The 21,167-nt window shown below is 38.7% G+C and overlaps 1 protein-coding gene across 7 annotated transcripts in view; it reads right to left on the bottom strand.

Annotated features, from left to right (window-relative positions):
• The window catches only part of LEF1 (lymphoid enhancer binding factor 1), a 108,003-nt gene that overhangs the window by 28,830 nt on the left and 58,006 nt on the right, over nt 1-21,167 (bottom strand). For all 7 annotated transcript variants that reach the window (XM_010999068.3, XM_010999066.3, XM_010999065.3 and 4 more), the window contains exons 4-5: nt 5,847-5,979; nt 420-510 (exon numbers count right to left, since the gene is read on the bottom strand). In XM_010999068.3, coding sequence (XP_010997370.1) covers nt 420-510; nt 5,847-5,979 — 224 coding nt within the window. The remainder of the gene's footprint in view (nt 1-419; nt 511-5,846; nt 5,980-21,167) is intronic.

The following is a 21,167-nucleotide window of genomic DNA, read 5'->3' as shown; positions in this document are numbered from 1 at the left end:
CTCTAGTTGTTGTTTACCTCACTTACTCATTTATAAGCAAAGATCACTATTCAATATATCTAAGGTTATGTTTCAAACATATAAATTGTTCGTAAAGAACCAGAATAGAAAAACTACACTGAGCACTTTGTACCGCCCAGCAAATGCCCAAAGCCAGAAATTGAATCCATAAAACTATAAGCTTCAAAGCAAATGCTACACAGTCATTTTCTACACATATTAGCAAACGGATTCAATCCATTTCAAAGTCTGTATGGTTTTTAATCTTCTAATTTGAAATGAAATAAAGTTAGCACCTTGCTTGTGGAAGTTTCTCCAACTCTACAAATGTTATCATTCAGAAAGCTAATTTCCCATGAATGGGAAGTAGAAAAACATGTGTTCGAATTTGTGGCTGAAGGTTGCAAGGAGGATCTTACCAGCCAAGAGGTGGGGTGATCTGTCCAACACCACCCGGAGACAAGGGATAAAAAGTAGGGATCTCAGGAGCTGGAGGATGTCTGGACATGCCTATTAAAAAGAGTAACGAAGAGGTAGAGTTTTCAGATTCAATAGGACTTTTGACTTCAAGAGAAAGGCAAGAAAATGCTTTATGTCATTAATACTTAAGGTCTGGAATGAAACAGTATTTTTCAGATCCATTTAACAGAAGTCACTTTGTTAGCTTTTCTCAAGATTTCAGCATCTGAGAAAACAGGTCTTAAGGTAGTATATGTATCTTGAAGACCTCTTTAAAGAGTAAGTATGCTGCTAGCAAAACAAGCATCAAAGTAAGACTTTAAAATTATTTAGTTTGCTCTCATTATTTCACTTTGGTTAGAAAATAGTAGACAATTGCTTTTGTGTAGAATGGAAAATGGCAGCCCTTCATAAGCAGAAGGCCTGCCATGGTGTTCAAGGATTAGGTAAATTGCTACTTTCAGATTTTCACTGGCTCCCTTATGGACACATAGATTTGGGAAATGTGATACCTCAGAGGATCAAAGATTAATTAGGAATCATCTTCAGCCCCGTAATGGTCACACTTGATATGATTCATTTGGTCTCTGCCACTGCAGCTCCAACTAAGCTCTTCATCAAGTTGAGTCCTCTGGGCTCCAAGGTCAATCTGTTCTGGATTAGTTGTATTCCACAGAAAATGAGAGTGCCACCAAATTGTTTCTTGTGCTCACACTCCCTGGAGCACACTGCCCTATAACTGTAAAAACCACCTAAAAATTATACCTAATCCTAGTCCCAAATGACATCTCTTTGTTTATATCTTACCTTGGGTACAGAAGAGAAGGGGTAAGACATATACATAAAAATGCAAAAAATAAAAACTGAGATTTATATTTGGGGGAAAGTGATTCTGAATAGAAAAAAGCCATGTGGGTTTCTTTACACAGATAATCTGGCTTTAAAGACCATTACTATGTATGAACATATTCCCAGTTTAACGCTCAGAATATGCATTTAGTGGCTGTAATTATATTGGCCAGTATGCAAAATTAGGTCAGTACATGGAAAATGCTCTTTAAGTATTCTGATTTTTTACTATTTAAAATGCCTATGAATTTCATTTGGATCTTAAAAGATATTGAAGGCCTTGAGCATATGGGAATGGCTTAAGAAGTATTGCCTTTTAAGTTGATGTTAATTTGACTTTGAAGTTAGGACAAACTATTTCTCAACTCTCACAGAAAGTAGGAAAGAGAAAGGTCTTTAATCTCTTAATAGAGAGTCTACATGAGATCATCTCAAGTTTTGCTGTTTTTTATAAGAATAGTCTAAAATCTCCTTTTTTAAAGCTAGATATACTACTTCTTTGGGCACAGTGGACCCCAAATTTCATACCCTGGGATTTGTTCTTGGGTCTGGGGAGGTTCGGGCAGCAGGGTTGCCTAGAGTGGTGATTCTTAACATACCAGAATCACAGGGAAGTTTCTCCAACTTGCTGCCTCCCTCAGCCTGAGATCTGGATACCTCCCCAAACCTCAGAGTCTGCCAGGGGGCTGCTCCGTTTTGGAAACAAAAACCAGACCAACTCAAAAGAACTTTGGAAACTTTGAGGAAATCTGAACTTGAAAATTATGCTTAGAGGTCAGAAACTACCTTCTGAATTGTCTACTTTAATTCCTTTGTCAGAGAGGTGACGTGACTCGGTATGTAGAAAATATGGTTTGTCCTGGGCTCTTACACCAGGAACAGAGAAGTAAACTGCTTCCAATCACATGTGTCTAAGCAGATGAGCTTAAAACCTTGCTCTCCATCCTAGTCCATGTTCTAGGTACACTGAGAACACCGCACTAGTAGTTCTGTGTGAGAGTAATTCAACAGAACAAAAAACACAAACTAGCTGGATTTGGCTTTACTGCTCAGAGGAGAAAGGAGGGAACTACCACTTACTTAGCATCTGCCACATGCTAGTTCCTATGCTGGGTATTTAATTTGACTGTTTCTATTAAAATTCTAATCATATTTCAAATACCTCTCTCCCATGGAATATTCTCTAACTTTTATAGCTCTGAGAAATCTTTCTTCTTTGAATCTACAACATTTTATTTTACTTTTGATGTGGTACTTAAGATGTTCTTCATTTTATTTTACAGTTTGTGCGTGATTTCCTCCATAAGCTTATACACTCCTTGGAAGAAAGGGACTGTTTTCCCAATATGTGTATCAGACTATGGTTATCTCCCGAGGAGGCTCTGAATACACCTCCGAATGACTGAACAAATGAACAAGTAAAGTAAACAGACCCATTCCTCATGCTGGGTCAACATCATAAACCATTTTAAATGTACACACAAGGACATTATGTGGCTTAGGTCACTACATGACCAGAAAGTGGATCTGTGTTTTCTAAATAGCTTACTGTTGTTTTAAGATCCTATTTCCAAAGACTCCTAGAAGCCTATGCCTCTCTTCCAACTACTGAAAACACATTTCCCATCATTCATTTAACGAGTATTTACTGAACACTTACTATGTGCTAGAGGATATATGCAGCATATCCTTAAAGATTTTTAAACTTTTATAAATATAGCTAAAATGATTCTGGACTCAGACGGTATGGATATAGTATACATACTCACTAGCTATACAGATCCTTGAGGAGGTTAATTATTAATTGTTGTGTGAAATTAGAATAAAAATGAAATAGAGGTTGTTGTGAGGAATAAATACATTCACGTATATAATACAGAAAAGTACTTGGTATGCAGTGTAAGTGCAATGTGTTTGTTGTTATTTATAAGGATATAAACATATAAACAGGTATGTAAACCCGGTATTTCCTAAAAGCTCTTTCTTTTTAACATTTTTATCAGACATAATGAGTGGAACAAAATGGCTGGTATTAGCTTCCTTTCCTTTTCCTACACCCACAGCCCTGTACCCCACCCCACTTCGTCACACACCGAGAGAAAGGTAGAAATGAATGTGCTTCCTAACAGGAAATTAACCTAAAGTTATTTCCTACAAATGAAAATGGGTTCTGTTGACAGTTTATGAGTTTGTTTACTGGATAATTCAGTCTCGGGTTAGATACATGATACTCTTTTTCTGCTATTTTGGATTATTTTTGGATAAAGCTAACCAGTCTCCCAGGAACTTTGAAATCAGCCGCTCAGCACCACCATGCTCTAACTAGATGCACTACATGATATAACCAAAAGGCAGGCAGGAGAGAAAAGGAGTAACAGTAAAAGATCTAGTAAGCTTTATACTTATTTTTGGTGATGACTGTGCCTAAATGGAATGATACAAACTCAGAATCATGCCAATTAATTTGTCTTAAAACAAGGTCTCATATCCCCTTAGTGTGTTACATGGTGATGGAGTACACAAAGTCCAGGACAAAAAAGTAACTAAAACCAGGATCTTTATATTGAAACAAATATAAACAGTGTATAGAGTAGAATGCAAAAGTCACACAAATTTTCAGGCCAAAATAAAGATTTCAATTTTTAGGCAATTTCTGGTCATACTTGCTAGTCCCCTCTCTAGTTCTGGGGAGTTTATTTAAAAAAAAAAGTTTGAGAAATAAAAATTAACAATTAGCAAGGTAAAATAAAGAAAGGTAGCAATAAGATATGGAAACAGAAGACAAAGTATAAATGTAACTGATAGCTATCATCAAATTGGCTCTTTTTAAAATTGAACTGTACTAGAATTCTTGAGAGGAAAACTACTGAACCATCATGTATTATTCTTTAAAAACATTTTATAATGTTATTCTTTTAAATAAGTTATTTCAAAGTGCTTAGAACAGGGACTAGAATAGAGTAAGTGCTATGTAATTGTTAGACAAATAAATAGTTTAAATAAAACATGCTGTTGGGTTCTTTTTGCTAATAGCTTGTTTGGGGCATTTATAGCTATCTGAAACTGTCGTCCGCATCCTTATGGTTCCCAGATGTGTCTCTCCAGCTCAGACCAGGCTCTGGGACTGTGACTCACATTTAAACTGCCTCCCTCACATTCCCTTCAGAGATCCCAAAGGCACCTCAAACTCGCCACCACCAAGGCCCTGTTCTTCATCTCCCCTCTCAAACTCAGCCTTCTTCCTGAGACACCTATCTTAGGTTCCCTTTCTCATGATATATCCACAGACCTGTCTTTGATGTTTCCTATTCTTTGGAGGTCTTTGACAAAAGGAAGTAGAGAAGAGGAAGGACTGGAAATGAAGAATAAAACACAGACAAACCTGGAGACATTTGTCTGGGTGATTCCTACCTTCTCTAAGTAAAGGTGCTTGGGCTCCACTCAAGTCAAAGTCCAACAGTAACTAAGTCCTCAAATAGATGCCTATTTAACAATGTTGGGAAATGAAGATGATTGTATTTAACCCGAAGTGTTCAGAGTAGTGGAAAAAAACACAGCCTCTGAACTCAACTCTTTTTTACACACTAAATTTTGTTGTTCACAATCAATCAAAGATAGGGCTGGACAAAAGGGTGAAGCACTGGAGATGGCACGTTTTAGCCCTGCATATTTTTTGCCTTCACATGATTCTTTAGGATCTTTTGTTTTGAACTTCTACAGGGCCTGCTGAGGTCCAAGTGTGTATGTATGTGGAAAGCGCAGAGGCTATTCTGTAAATAAACTCCTCCTCAAAGTCTCCTCTAAGCAGATGGGACCAGGAGGCTTGGAGAACAGGAGCTTCGTGTGTGACAACCAACTCACACCCATCGGGTTAGAAACTGGGCATTTTGATTATTCAGACCTCTTACGATGCGTGTTTCTCTGTAAAGGACATGGAAGCAGAACTTGGTGGTAATACAGAGATGCAAAAGACGATTCATGTTGCTTTGACTTTAGACAGAGCTGATTTTGTACTTTAATTACATTTATATCTAAGTCGGTGCTGGTAAACAACAAAAAGAAGATAAAACACAACGAGGATATAACTGAAACCGAAAGAAATCACAAAAGACTAAAAAGATAAAAGTTGAAGAAAAAAAAGTACTACTTTGTCCCTTTTCTAAATTTTTTTTATCATCAACTATCATCAACACCTAGTATATGCTGAAATAAATGAATACGGCAGGCGGCACTGAAGGCTGAATTTTTAATATATCTGCACAACATATTGGTTTATATTGTGATCATAGATGTTCAAAACTGGCAATTTGAAAATGACCATTTGATGCTTTTCTTCTGTTTTTTTGAATCCTGAAAAGTAAAAGAAGCTAATAACAAGTTCTTGTATGCTTATAAAAAGTTGCTATCAAATAAATTATTGTCTCCTATGAATGTATGTTGATGCCCCCGTGACAGGAGCAAGGCGCCTGTGAGGTCACTCAGACTGGTGACATGTGTCCTCGCTTATCCAAACAGGCCTGGGGAGGCAGGGCTCTCACCTTGCTTGGAGTTGACATCTGATGGGATGTGTGACGGGTGTGATCCTGGAGAAAAGTGCTCGTCGCTGTAAGTGATGAGGGGGGTGAGAGGATGGACTGCATGGGATGGCTGCACCACGGGCACTTTATTTGACTGCAAAGTAACCACAAGGTCAACAGTTAATACAGATACCCAGTTGCTGTCTCCTCTCCCCAAGACAAAGTTACACAGCAGCAGGAACTGGGCATCAGCATGACCCAAGAAGCTTCTCCAGACCTGGACAACTGCAATCACATGCTGTGCTCATTTAGATCTTCAGGATTTTCCCATTTAAATGCTTGTCAAGTACAATATCCCACTCAGAGACTAGCAGTTGTTTACCCAAGGCCCCTTCAGAGATTTAGGTGGCTCACTATTATTCCACATGGCATCAGTTTCTGTACATACATATTAACACTCCCTTTTGGATTATCTCTTCAGGTTAAAGCCAACAAAGAGTTACTCGAGCAAAAGTTATGAATGTGTTACAAGCTCTTTATTCATTACATATGTCTGGCACTTTAAAAAGGCACTCAAAAACTGCTGAATGAACAAATAAATGAATAAATATTGTCAACTTACAGGGTAAGTTTCTAAACAACTCAATAAATATGAATTTGCTGCATTGATATCCCCTTGGTTTACAGAATTCATAATTCTAGAGCTGTACATCTTTAAGAACCACATTATACCATTTTTTCATGTTTCATACTTTTGTCAATCAAACATGGCCAGTGACCTGTTCTTATGCTTCAGCCCCGTTCATTTCATCATTAGGTTCTCTAGTTTCTAGAAGCCTTAATTGAGAAAAGAGAATTTCCAATCTTGAGTTCAACTGTATAATGTGAAATATAGCTTGTAAGAACACTTTAAATTAGCATTTATATTTTAACATTTAGCATTTATATTATGTCTTGTACTTGTTTAAAAGTAAATTTTATTATTTAATTTAGAATTCTAAAACTACATGACAAAAACACTTTTTAAAGGTTCAGATTATTTATTTGGATTTCATCAATTTGAAATCTGGGATTCTTTTGTTTGGTTAAAGTTGAATTTTTCCCCCCTCTAAGAAAGTGCTTACTAAGCAAATCAGTCATATAAACAAGACTCAGGCAGTTTAACCTAATTAGGGGACTGTTTTTTTAAAGAAACTCTACACCCCTCTCCCAAAGAAAGTAAATTCAACATAATTTCATACATGAAAAATATGCTTCTGATTTTAAACCCATCTACTAGTTAAGGCAGTCTCAGGAAGATCTCTATTTAGAAACACTATGGTAATAACTTGTGAATTTAAGAGGAACAGACTATAATGAATTCGAAACAGTCTCTAATTCACTAGTTAGACATGCCTTCACCATAACTAGTTTGTATTAGCGAGACTGTTACTGTACTACAGATTAAAATGATGTGAAATCACTTTCTCTAGAAACAAATACCTGTATTGAGGAAGTGCCTGAAACTGCACAGCGCAAACTGCTTAAAACGTAGGCAAGTATCTGAACGGCTGAGAGCTCGTGACACATCTGTGTGTGGTGGCTACACCTATGACATACACTGATTTTGTATTTCGTGTTTTTTTACAAATTAAGTATAAAAAGTACGTGGCTCCAACAGGAAGAACCATCCTCAGGAAAATCAGGAATAATTATCCTAAAAACACTTAATTCTTTCCAGTTAGTAATAGTAATTCTCTCCACTTCATCATTACAACCTCCACCCAAAAGAAACTTATAGGGAAAAAAAGCAAAGGGAAAAGAATCACACAATTTTAGATAATGATATAATATCCATACTAGACTTTCCCCGTTTTATAATTATCAGCTCTTCTCTTACGGCAAACGGGCAGCTCGTACCGCCCTTGGCGTTTATTAAATAGAGCACCATCATCAAAGCCACACACGTTTTCTCTATATACCTCAGCACAGACATCTATGCATATAAATGTGTAAAAGGTTAAAAAAAATGTTTCAGTGCTTTTTCAAGTGTTAATGATACAGTTTGCCAAACACACGGAATAAGCTTCTTAAATACAAGGAATTCAGAATGCTAGAGCAAGTGGGGGGTGGGGGATGCTAGGAAAGGAGAATATTATTATTATAAACCCTTTAAAAAATGGAAGCAAAAATCTCAACACCCAAATGCTAAAATGAATGTATTTCAACTATACTTGAGAATAACTGCGTTGAGTTTCACTTCAAAAGTCTCATGAGAAGTATAATTGCCAAACAATCTACAGAGATATTTTCTTAAGGTAGTTAAAAAGAGTAAGCACTGCAGAAACCTTCTGGAAATATATATGTATATTTTGCATGCCTTTCTTATTTTCAGAGCACCACCTTAAGGAACTTGCATTAGCAGGCAGCATCTTCTTAATGTCTGACCTATCCCTCCAGTCATATAGCTCAGAATCTGGTGCCATGAATTTTTGCTAAATTATGCTATCCTTGCTCTCCTCTTAATTTTACGGTTTTCAACACAGATTTGCTTTCCTGTGGGGAGGAGATAAGAAGCCGAGGATTTTAATTTAAGCTCTGGCCTTGTCTTATATTTTGCAAGATGGATAGCGAAAGCAGTACTAGTAGGTGTGTTAAAGCCAACAAGGATTATGTCCATTTTTGTGACCAAATAATAAGAGCAATAGGAAAGCTCAATAATATGAGTGAGCACAATTCTAAGGTTTATATTTTGCCTCCTGCCGACCACCTCCACTATGTATGTAAACAGATCCAACGGGCACCACAGACGCTTGGCACGTCATCCTCACGGTCAAGTGTCCTCAGCCCTAAATCGTGGGCTTCGTCTGGTATCAGGAGTTACTGTCCTCCAATACTACATGCACACACAAGGCGAGAACCCAGGCACTGCTGCTTTATGTAAGTTTTAAGACAGATAATACAACCATTCTTAACTCCAGTCTCCAATAATAATGTGCTGTATATGGGAGAGAGGAGTAGGTGAGGGGAGGAATAACCAACTGACTACCTAGTTTCTATAGACAAACTTACGTAAGCACATTAGAATGCCTGGTTACACGTGTAGATGAGGGCATATGTATATATTCACTAAACACCTAACACGTGCCAAGCAACATTCTAGCTCAGATGGCCAACAGAGATAAGGTCCCTGTCCTCATGTAGGTTCCTTTCTAGGGGCCTGGAAATGGGAATGAGGGTCCTGGAGACAAAAAATATATGTAAACAACAAAACAAACAAAGCAAGCAAAATCTGAAAAGATGGCATCAAGCACTATGAAGAAGAGGACCAGGTGATAGGAGGGACAGTGTACATTAATTATATGCCTTCCTATCAAATTAAAGCTGTAAGAAACCAAAAGTTCATTTAGTCCAACATCCTTATTTTCTAAGACTGGAAGCTGATGAAGAGAGGTCAGCAGGGAATGTGTGACCAAGCCACGACTACCGTCAGCACTTACAATAAGACAGCCCTGCTCACTACACAACTCCAGTAATACAGGGTCACTGTGAATAAAATGGGGATGGAAACCCCTGGGGCACTCAATGCCGTGTAACCAAGTAGTAGAGAAGCCCCATCTTTTTGGCTCCTATTCTGTGCTGGGTGCTGTGCACATAGTACTGCACCTGATGGAACCCAAGTCTCCTGACTCCCACTCTGGAGCTTTTCCCAACACATCTCCCCGTAAGGACAGGAGGAAGGGTAAAAACCACTTCTTTTTCATTCTCATGTACCAGACAGGTTAGGTCTCAGCTTCCAGGGGAGAACCACCAGGTGTTCCCAACATGTGTCCTTTGTGCATGCTGTCTTCCTGGGATAAACAGACAACCTCTCCACCTTTACAAGATGCCTGGCAGCCTTAAGTCATCCCAGATCTTCCACTCCTGCTCAGAGAGGTTCAGTCAGTTGTCTAAGCTCACGTGGCAGCAAGCGGCTAAGCCAGGCCACAGACTCTGATCTTCTGATTCCAGCTCCACATCTCAGGCAGGTGATGAGTCAGGTGAGCAATGGAAAATTAAGAAAGGTGGAAAGAACAGGTACTGGAAAAGGGGCAGAGAATATCAAGGGTGGATTCTAGAAGACAGCTCTCCTGCCCATACTCAGCACCCACTCACAGTTACCCAGCAGGAAGCCCGCAATCCTTTCCCAAACCGGAAAAACCACCATCAGTCCATCCTACCCACGTAGCAAATAATAATTACAGCAACTGATACTTAACCAAGTACTTCTATGTACTAAGAACTTTTAAGTACCTTTGAGGCAGGCACTATCATTATTCTCCTTTTCCAGATGAGGAAACTGAGGCACAGAGAAGGAGGTAACTTTCCCAAGGGCATAGAGCTATTAAGTGGCGAAGCCAGGTTCAGATGTAGAAAGTCTGGCTCTAAAGACCACATTCATAACCAGTATACCATGAGGCCTCCGTGAAGAGCCCAGTTCATAAAATCTTGGACACTGGGTTGACCATCTGGGCCATACCTGACAGTATGTGACATCCATAAAGTGACTGTGTGGTCTCCGTACCCGGCACAGGAATCGCATCAGACAAAGAGGCATCTCAGGAGAAGCGGTTATTGCTGCAGACTCAACGGCAGCCTTTCTCTCCAGGACTGGAAAACATGCTGAGGAAGCTAGCTTGGCTGCCACCCAGGCTGGTCCCTGCAGGTAAGGACTTCTTTGGCATCATAGCCAATAAAACCCACACCTCCTGTGGACACGAAGTGGGTGCCACTTAGGGATCTTGAGAGCCACCCCAAAGCAGCCTTCCCAGAAATGACCCGCTCACCGCTGGCACTAACTCGAGCTGTCGTGAATGTTGTCAGCTTCTGAGGATGTGGTTCTGGGAAGGACTAAAAAGTGGTTCACTCCGTCCAGGCTAAGGCCATGGCCTGCTGGTAAGTGGAGTAACTGGGGGAGAAACCTGCTGGCCCGGTGACTAGTCCCCATTCTGCACATCTCCAGATTTCCACTCAACCCGCCGCAGCACAGGATCTGGCTGTGCACAAAGGTCTGGAGTTCCGTTTTAACTGGCTGTGCATTTATCAGTAGTCCTCCTGGTAATAACCGAATCCAGGGGAATTTAAACACCCCACCAGCTGACTCAGATGAGGAATTTCATCTGGCCTCAATAGTTTCGGTGGCATTTTACTTCTTATTAAACTCTTAAGAAGCCTTGGTGTTCATGAAACAGAAGCTGTGTAATTTCATATCATGCCTTCCCTTCTTCTCCTGAGAATCTGAGCTTCTCAAGCCTTCCCAGAAAGAGGAGTAGATCTATTTTACTTCAAAAGTATAGATAACAACGATTTTTGCATTAACTAGAACTCAAAAGTAATGCTTAGTACTAGAAATCTTTCCAAAGATCTACCAGAGCTAAACACCTAACACAGGACTGGTGTGGCTTTCAAACGTAAGACCACTGCTGGTCGTGATGCGGCAGCTCTTGTCAGATAATGACGAGGTCCCAGGCCCACAGGCTTCCAGAGCAGGAGGCAGCAAAACTCTAAGGCTTGTGAAGGACAGATATTCCATGAGCCCAACTCTGGAGGCAAAGGGATGGTCTCCACTGGACGCCTGGGAAGCTCTCCCTAAAAGCGGAAGGAACATGCCGTAGGGGAAAGAATGCACACGGATTGGACACTCAGGAAGTGCTGTGCTTGTGGCCGTGCCTTTGTATCTCTGGCATCATCTACGTGGTGGGTGGTATCACCTCCACATTTATGGATGAGAAGGCTGAGTCCCCTTGGACACAGGGCGAAGTAATTACCGCGGAGAGAGGGCTTGTGAGGTGCTGTTGGAACCCCACATCCCTGCTCGTCCTGCCCCATGCTGCTCACTACTCAGCTCCTCTTTCCACCTCGGCTCCAAACCACCATGCCAGCTGAGCGTGGCCTGCCCTAGGCTCCACCGTGATGAAGGGTCTGGATGGGAACAATGGGCCACTAGGAGAAGGCTGGCGTCACCAGCAGGACTACAGACCGGCCACGGGAACTGCTGCTAAGATGAAAAGGTGTGGAGTGCCCTCTGTGTTCCCAGTTCTCTGTCAGGCGATGATTTCTATACACTACCTCATTGAATCTTGAAATCATCCCTAAATTAGGAGTTATGATTTATGTTTGACAAAAGAAAACCAACGTTCTGAGAGGGTGAGTAGTTTATCTAAGATCACACAGGATATTAAGTAGCAGAGACAGGATTTGAACCCAAGTCGGTGACTCTGAATTCCACAACTTATTTCCTGAGGAACCCAAAATGGACAGTGCTGGCATCCTCTGGTTGCCAAGTGGATGAGATGAGTAATAATACAGTTTAATATTCAAGTACATGGGAACTGGAGACAGAGAGTTCAAATCCCAAACATTCAAATGCCACTGAGTTGCTATGCCTAGGTAATTCACTTTATTTTTCAGGATCTGTTTCCCCATGGGTAAAATGGGTGGAATAATACCCTACAAGATTACTGATGATTAATGAACAAAGCAAGTAAAATATCTAAAGTCCTGGCATATATGTTCAATACAAATCTGTGGAATGGATAAAGAGGGAAGGGAAAAGAGGGCCCATAAATTAATTACTCTGCTCCCAGAAGTTCAAATCACTCATCTCTAAGACACAGTAAGTTTTAGAATTTAGAACTGTGCCTTCTTTCAGATGACTTACCCACCAAACTCTCCCGTCCGCAACTGGTTTAATAGAGGACAGCTGGATTCTCACATCTGCTTTTACATTCAAATCTCCACTCTGCTGTTATTTTGGTTGAAATATAGGAAGAAAATCTGACCTCACATAGAAACTTTACTGAAAAGGGAAGGATTATTTTAACAGCTTTTTTCAGATAATGGTGGATCTTCTTCTTTGAAACTAAATCAAAACTCAACAAGTGGTAGTTTCCTAAAGGCTAGCTGCAATGTAGAGTCAAAAATGTTGCCAATATACTTTTTCTACTCTCCCATTAAAATCCATTGAGCTAATCTGCACTTTGAATTTACCCATGTGTCATTTTTGCATTGGTCATTTGGAAAACTGTTCACTAAGTTGACATATTTTGTTATTCAATATAAAATTCACATTCATTAATATCACTCATCTGATCAGAAAAACTTTAAGGATTTGGGGAGTCATCAAGCCTACAGTGGTGGACACAAGTTTTCTAAAATTCTAATTTTTGCTTGAAAGCTCCAATTTTATCACTTGGTAACAAATGCTGTCAGCTGCTTCTACTGAAGAGAGAAATTCACTTTGCTCATTTGTGAGAAAGCATCTGTCAGATACCAAAGTCCAAAGAACCACAGTTTGTCAGCCTTTCTTCAAAGGGTCAAGATTTAATAAAATTAAAAATTTTTATTGCTTCATTAAGGATATTCTTAAGTGACACTGGCATTTTTTTTTTTCTGGGGAGGGTGTAGTGGTGCAGAACTCAATGACTGTTAGTACTATTTGGTGCCAAGGAACCAACAGTTTTACCCAGTGTTGCTCCTGCACCATTGATGCAAATGCCAACACAATGGAAAAGGCAAATAATGTGTTGCTGTTTTCATGAGAGTAGTTTTGACCTCGTGGACCCCCTACCCTCATGGAGCCCTGGGGGGCCACAGGTAACGCTTTGAGAACTGCTGCCTTTACTGAAGTAATGGTACAGAGACAGTTGTTGACTGTAGATGATCCAAGCTAATAAACTGAAAAGTATTATTTCAGTTAAGTTGAATTCAGAGGAAAACTGACTTATGAGTTACAAAGGTGGAATGTTTTCATGATGTACTAAGCTATCATTTTTTTCCTTCCTCCTTGCTAGTGCTATAAATCTACAAATCAAGAGAAATTTGAAAAGCAAACAATCAAAAATAATATATACCTCATCCTTTTAAATGACATTTAAATTTTTAAATACTCCTTCAACTTCTTTAACTTGATATAGAGCCCCAGACTTGTGTTTTTTCATTCAATTTTGAATTATTTTCTTCAAAGGAATTCTTGATACACAATAGCTGGGAATACAGATTTGCACCCTTTGGTGCTAAGAAGGCTTCTCAACTCCCTCAGGTACACGCAGCACCACTGGCTCTGTGCTTGCACCCGCAGGACGTGACACCATGCATTTACCACACTGTATTGTTGCTACTTGTTTGTGCATCTGTTTTCTCTCACGTGACAGAGGTCAGACCTTGGTAACTTATCGCCAGCATCTGGCACAGGTCCTGGTAAAGTGGAGACATTCAATACCTACTTCTCATGACTAATGGTCTAAATGAGGCTTTCAACACTAAGAAGTCAGCTCCTTTCAAGAAAGAATTCATACCCTTAAATTAAAAACAGGGATTGATCCTCGTATTTTCTATTGCTGCCTAAAGAATTACCACAAATTTATTAGCAGCTTAACACATCACAATGTACTGTCTCATGGCTTCCGTGGGGCAGGACCCCAGCATGGTGTGACCGGGCTCCTGGCTCAGGGTACCACAGGTGTTGCCGGGGCTGAGTTCCTGTCTGGAGGCTCTGTGAGCTCGCTCTTGCTGTTAGTGTAATTCAGTTGCTTGTGGTGTCCCCATTTCCCTGCTGGTTGTCAGGTGGGGCCACTCATAGTCCCTGACAAGCAGCTCCTCCAACTTATAGCCAGTAATGGTACATCAAATAAATGTTTCTTGCTTTGAATCTCTGACCTCCTCATCCATGACCACTGGAGAAACCTCTCTGCTTTCCAAGGGCCCCTGAGACTATGTCAGGCCTACCCCATAATCACTCTTTCCTAAAGCCAACAGTGAGAGTGGGGGGATGGGAGCTGGATGGGAGCTGGGTGGGAGAGGCGCTGTGATCAGCTCAGGGTGCTGCAGGACCTGACGCCATCTGTTAAGACACAGATAACCCACTTCAGTTTCTTATTTTTTCTATTTGCAAAACGTTATCACCAATTAATCTTTAGCAGATAAAAATGAAATGCCACTACAAATGTCATTACCTGGTGTTATAGTTATTCTAGTTACATTATAAAGTTCTGAGCTTTAGTTTTGTGTTTTTCTCTTTACTTTCTTTTAATCCAGAGGCTACATCGTCCAGAGCGTGTTACTCTCTCGTCAGAGCTGACCGCAGTCGTGGCTCAGAGGGGAAGGGACGGGAGAGGATTTGCACATCTTCCCCTCCCCTCCTCCCAACGTCAGGAAATCAGGGGAATTATGCGCAAGGAAAGTTCCATGCTAACTACAGGGTCATGGCTTAAAGAATGCGAAAGGGCCATCACCAAACAGAGTTGAGGCTCCAAATAAATTTATTTTGAAGAAAATTTTAAAAAGCTTTGGCTTTCTCTTCAACATTAACAACCAGCATGTCTGCTTTTGGCCAATCGTTTGCCTTTTAAGAAAATCTTCAGACAAATCATTATTTTATATTTAAGTACAACTCTTTTATTACATGGTTCTGTCTAACCTGAAGCTTTAATTATCTGACACTTTAGGGGGCATATAATTTGTCTTACCATTTATTAATCACTAATAATGCACTAAATGGTGTATGAAATAAACATGATAGAGGAGAAATAATATAGGTTGCAATAGTTAAAAACCTGGATTGCTTGAATGAGAAAGACAAGAGAAGGGACATTCACTGAATATTTACTGTATTCTAGGAACTATGAACAATACTTTTACACTTGTGATCAAATTTATTCCCTCATTTTAAATGAGGAAACAAACAGGCTCAGAAGGGTTAAGGTCACACGGGTTAGCCTGTAAATGGCTGAACCTGAATTAAATACAGATCTATTCTGTCCCAAACAGTGCTTGAGTGGCCCTACCTGACAACCAGATGAACTGTGAACTGCTGAAAAGAGTGGCAACAAAAGGGAATAACTCACTCTGGGAGCTAAAAGGGGATCCATACTTTTCGGTAACTGCAGTCTATAAACAGAGGAACTAGGGTTAAGCTGAGAAAGATCAGAGTAAAAGGGAAAATGACTTATAATTATGTAAAGTTGCAACATCCTATTATTTGATTCATTTCACAACACCTTCACCACACCCCTAATCCTCTGAGTGTTGCCTTTATTTTTCATGTTAAATATTGCCCTTGAAGGATCCAAAGTGGAAGGGAACAAGTAAAACTGTCACTATATGTGAATGACATGTTACTATATATAGAAAACCCTAAAGGCTCCACACAAAAACTGCTAGAGCTGATAAAAGAATTCAGCAAGGTAGCAGGACACAAGATTAACATACAGAAATCAGTTGCATTTCTTTACACTAATTATGAAATATGAGAAAAGGAATGTAAAGAAAAAAATCCCTTTTAAAATCTTATCCAAAAAAATAAAATATTTAGGAGTAAATCTGACCAAGGAGGTGAAAGACTTACACGTGGAAAACTACAAAACATTAAAGAAATTAAAGATGACATAAAGAAATAGAAAGATATCCCATGCTCTTGGATTGGAAGAATTAATGTTGTTAAAATGGCCATACCGCCCAAGGCAATCTACAGATTTAATGCGATCCCTATCAAATTACCCAGGACATATTTCACAACTGGAACAAATAATCTTAATATTTATATAGAATCACAAAAGACCCAGCATTACTAAAGCAATACTGAAGAAAAAGAATGAAGCTGGATGAATAACCCTTCCAGATTTCAGACAATACTACAGACCTATAGCAATGAAAACAGCATGGTATTGTCACAAAAATAGACACACAGATCAATGGAACAGAATAGAGAGCCAAAAAATAAACCCACAGACTTATGGCCAATTAATCTTCAACAAAGGAGGCAAGAATATACAATGGAGTAAAGACAATCTCTTCAGCAAATGGTGTTGGGAAAACTGGGAAGCTGCATGTAAATCAGTGAAGTTAGAACATTCCCTCATGCCATATACAAAAATAAACTCAAAATGGCTTAAAGTCTTAAACATAAGACAATACACTATAAACCTCTTAGAAGAAAACATAGGCAAACCATTATCTGACATGAATCTTAGCAACTGTCTCCTAGGGCAGTCTACCCAGGCAATAGAAATAAAAGCAAAAATAAACAAATGGGGCCTAATTAAACTTATAAGCTTTTGCACAGCAATGAAAACCATAAGCAAAATAAAAACCTATAGAATGGGAGAAAATATTTGCAAAAGATGAGACTGACAAGGCCTTAACTTCCAGAATATATGAACAGCTCATACAACTTAATAATAAAAAAACCCAAAAAACCCAATCCAAAAATAGGCAGAAAACCTAAACAAGCACTTCTCCAATGAAGACATACAAATGGCCAACAGGCACATGAAAAAATGCTCAATATCACTAATTATCAGAGAAATGCAAATCAAAACTACAACGAAGTATCACCTGACACCAGTCAGATGGACATCATTAAAAAGTTCACAAATGATAATGCTGGAGAGGGTTTGGAGAAAAGGGAACCCTCTTACACTGTTGGTAGGAATGCAGTTTGGTGCAGCCATTAGGGAAAATAGTATGGAGATTCCTTAAAAAACTAAAAGTAGACTTACCATATGATCCAGCAATCCCACTCCTGGGCACATATCCAGAAGGAACTCTAATTCGAAAAGCTATATGCACCACAATGTTCACAGCAGCACTATATACAACAGCCAAGACATGGAAACAACCTCAATGTCCATCAATAGGTGACTGGATAAAGAAGTTGTCGTGTATTTATACAATGGAATACTACTCAGCCACAAAAAATAAAATAATGAATGCCATTTGCAGCAACATAGATGGACCTAGAGATAGTCATTTTAAGTGAAGTTAAGCCAGAAATAGAAAGCAAAATACCATATGATATCACTCATAGGTGGAATCTAACAAAAAAAAAAAAAAAAAGAAAAAAAGGACACTATGAACTCATCTACAAAACAGAAACAGACTTGCAGACACAGCAAACAATCTTATGGTTATCAGGGAAAGGGGATGGGAAGGGATAAATTTGAGAGTTTGAGATTTGTAAATGTTAGCCACTATATATAAAAATAGATTTTAAAAGTTTCTTCTGTATAGCACAGGGAACTATGTTCAATATCTTGTAATAACCTTTAATGAAAAAGAATATGAAAATGAATGTGTGTATTTATATGCATGACTGGGACATTGTGCTGTACACCAAAAACTGACACACTGTAACTGACTGTACTTCAGTTTAAAAGAAAAAGAAGACATATGTGCCAATTTTGTCCCATCAAGCTGTCTCTGCTTTTAATAAGTGCTATGTGTAAAACAGTCTCTGCTTAAAACTGGGTGTTTTGCAAAGTGAAAAGAGTAACATTTCAGTCTGTGGGGATCCTCATTTTTCTATAGAATTTGCTGAAGAGACTTTCAAAAGAAAAAAAGTACAAATTATTTTGGGTTCAGCTCCTAACAATAAAACTCTAACTGAGAGCTAAGGTTTATTAAGAAAAGCAAACCATTTTCTATGCATGTATAAATATGATATTTATACTGTAAGATAAGCACTAAGCTATTCTAAGGAGCTATTCTGTCCACTATGGTAGCCGTTGGTCACCAGCTTTTCAGGGCTTGAAATGTGTTCAGTCTGAATATAGATGTGCTATATGTGTAAAAGACACACTCGATTTCAAACATTTAATGTGGAAAAAAGAACGTAAAGTATCTCAGGAAGCTTTTAGATTGATTACATGTTGAAATAACATTTTGGTTATATACTGTGTTAAAAAGTTATTATTAAAATTAGTTTTACCCATCTCTACTGTTTTATGGGGCTACTAGAAAATTTAAAATTACATATATGACTTGCATTTCTGGACTTGCACTGTATTTCTATCAGGTAGCTCTGCTTTATAGTTTGAAAATCTGTAGGTAAAAACGCCCCTTTCTCTTTTGTACTTCAATTTGACTTAAAACAAAACAAAAAAGGAGGCATGTTTGTTAACAAAAGTTCCTTTTACGGAAAAGGAAACTTATGGATAAGGAAACTGAAAATCAGAAAAGTTTAGTGGCAGAGTTGGCAATTAAACACGAGATTTCAATATTCCATACTGAGGGCCAAGTCAATATGTTTAAAACCAAATATTTACATGACAGGTAGTATAAAAGCATAACATTTCATATTATAGTATGAAAGAAATTACTAAATTATGTCCACCTTTTACAGGTCACTGACCCTTTCGAATAAATGGTTGTGTTGCACAGCAGTTACACTCAACTTCTTCAAATACTTTTAAAAACACCTAATACACACTTTCAGATTCATTACAAATTAATGATGAACTCATTCCGTGATAGGTAACCATCCTTCCCATCTCTCATCAGAGTATACTGCCTGAAAAAACAAACACCAAAGTTCATCTTCAGTGAAAATGATGCTGCAGCTATCACTATTTATAGGATATACTTATGAGTCAAGGAAAAAGAACCTTTTGTTTCAGATTTGAAAACAAAATCTTGAAATGAGTTGAAACTGAGGCAAAAAACCTGAATGACAAATGAAGCAGATTACATAAATAGGATTTCATGTAATTGTGCACAACTTAAAGTCCCTAAATAAGTCAAACTAGAATAGCAAACTCTCCTTGAAGATATTTGTTTTAATGGTATAAAAAGAAGAAGTAAAATGTAAAGACCCTTTAGAAGCTCAACTCTATGTCTGTATTATAAAAAAGAAATGTTCTTAGCCAACGGGAAGGTACAGCAGCAAAGATGACAATAGCTATTCTCTGCTAGTGAAAAAGGATACTCCTGTGAATATAAAATCAAAGATAAACTCTATTTTGTAGCATTCATCTTGAATAGGAAATTTCCTTTTTGAATTTTTTCTTGTACCTTTTGTGGGGGAACTTGCTGAAGAATTCGAGGTAGACACTGAATGCCGCATCTACAAATCTTTCCCAAAGCAACCTAGGTTGCCCTTAATTTACAGCACTGTGTGGAAGACAGCTTGTACTAGCTCTCCAGAGCTGACTGCTAAATTTTCAGGAATTTTGAGAGCCTGTTAATACTATGTTGGTAGCTTGAAATTGGCCATGGTGGGATTATTTACACCATGGAAATTGGCAAATGTGAAAAGTCAGTGCCAGTTCCCCCAAGCGAGTTGTTAGACATGAAACAGCACACCCCTGGCAAACACTAAACCCCTTCCTAAATGACTAGGTGAAACAAACTTTTCTTTCCTTAGTACTCTTTGATAAGCAACAGGAACATGTTCTTGATCTTGGTCTGAAACCATTCCAGAATAAGAAACTTCAAAGATTATCATTTGACATGATCTCGGATGGCCTGAACCATGCCCCCAGGCCCTGCTAACACTGGGGCAATGTGTGGCCATTGGTCATTAATTACTCTGCCTGGCTCCTTGCCTCTGGGCCTCAACTCCACTTTCTTTGAGTCACTAGACAGGAGTTCTGCTGGCCGGCAAGGAGAAGAGGCTTGTAGAAGATTTACTGGCATTTTCTTCCCTCTTCTCAAGGAAACAGTTCATGTAGCCCAAAAAAGTGCAAAATACTTAATGTAATTATTTTTGAAAGTTATCCATAACAAATGAATTTTATAGAGAAAAGCAACTGAAACTATGTCAGATGTGCACTGAAGAATGCAGCTTCCAACATGAGGGCAGTATATGAGAATGCAATTATCCAGGCCAACTGTACAGAACCTGGAGTTGGACTAAATATGAAAAAAGAGGGAGATGAGAGGCTGATATCTTTGTAGTGCATTTCACTCAAGCAATATGACACAAATTCTCTGTAGAGAATATGAGAATCAATTTAGGGATATCTGAAAGCAATTACGAATTTTCCAGAGAGGTATAAAGGAGCAAAAATAGTTTAAGGGCTAATTAAAGAATATTTGTAAGATGCTCTACTCTTTGTTTTAACAAAGCTTTTGCCTGCATTTCCATACCAAGGCTGGTGGTAGTGGACAGTTCTCGGGCAAGTAATAATAGCATATAGGATTTTAAGTTGAAAGACCTGGATAATATTCCTGGTCCTACCTGTTGCTTGTTGTGTGAACTTATGCAAATGACTTACCCTTTTTGTGTTTCAGATTGCTCATTAAATGAGGCTATTATTTTCCCCAGCTAAGTTTGTATAAGGATCAAATGGGATCATGCATGGAAAAACACTTTGCAAGTAGTAAAACACTATGTAAATACAATATTAATTCTACTTTGGAAAAAAAGAAGTCATTAATCTCATTTCCTACATTGAGAAAGTTATTACCTGTGTCAACATGCATTATTTCAGTGAATACCAGATAAAGCTAGCTTAGAAATTTGCTGAAACAGTTAATAATGGCCTCAAAGAATCCTCTCAATCACTGTTTCACTACTGATTTGCAACCTCAAAGAAATCTCCACTT

Source organism: Camelus dromedarius, chromosome 1 (genome assembly GCF_036321535.1).
Source record: "Camelus dromedarius isolate mCamDro1 chromosome 1, mCamDro1.pat, whole genome shotgun sequence".
In the NCBI taxonomy this organism is placed as follows: Eukaryota; Metazoa; Chordata; class Mammalia; order Artiodactyla; family Camelidae; genus Camelus; species Camelus dromedarius.
This window is presented reverse-complemented; position numbering and strand designations above follow the sequence as displayed.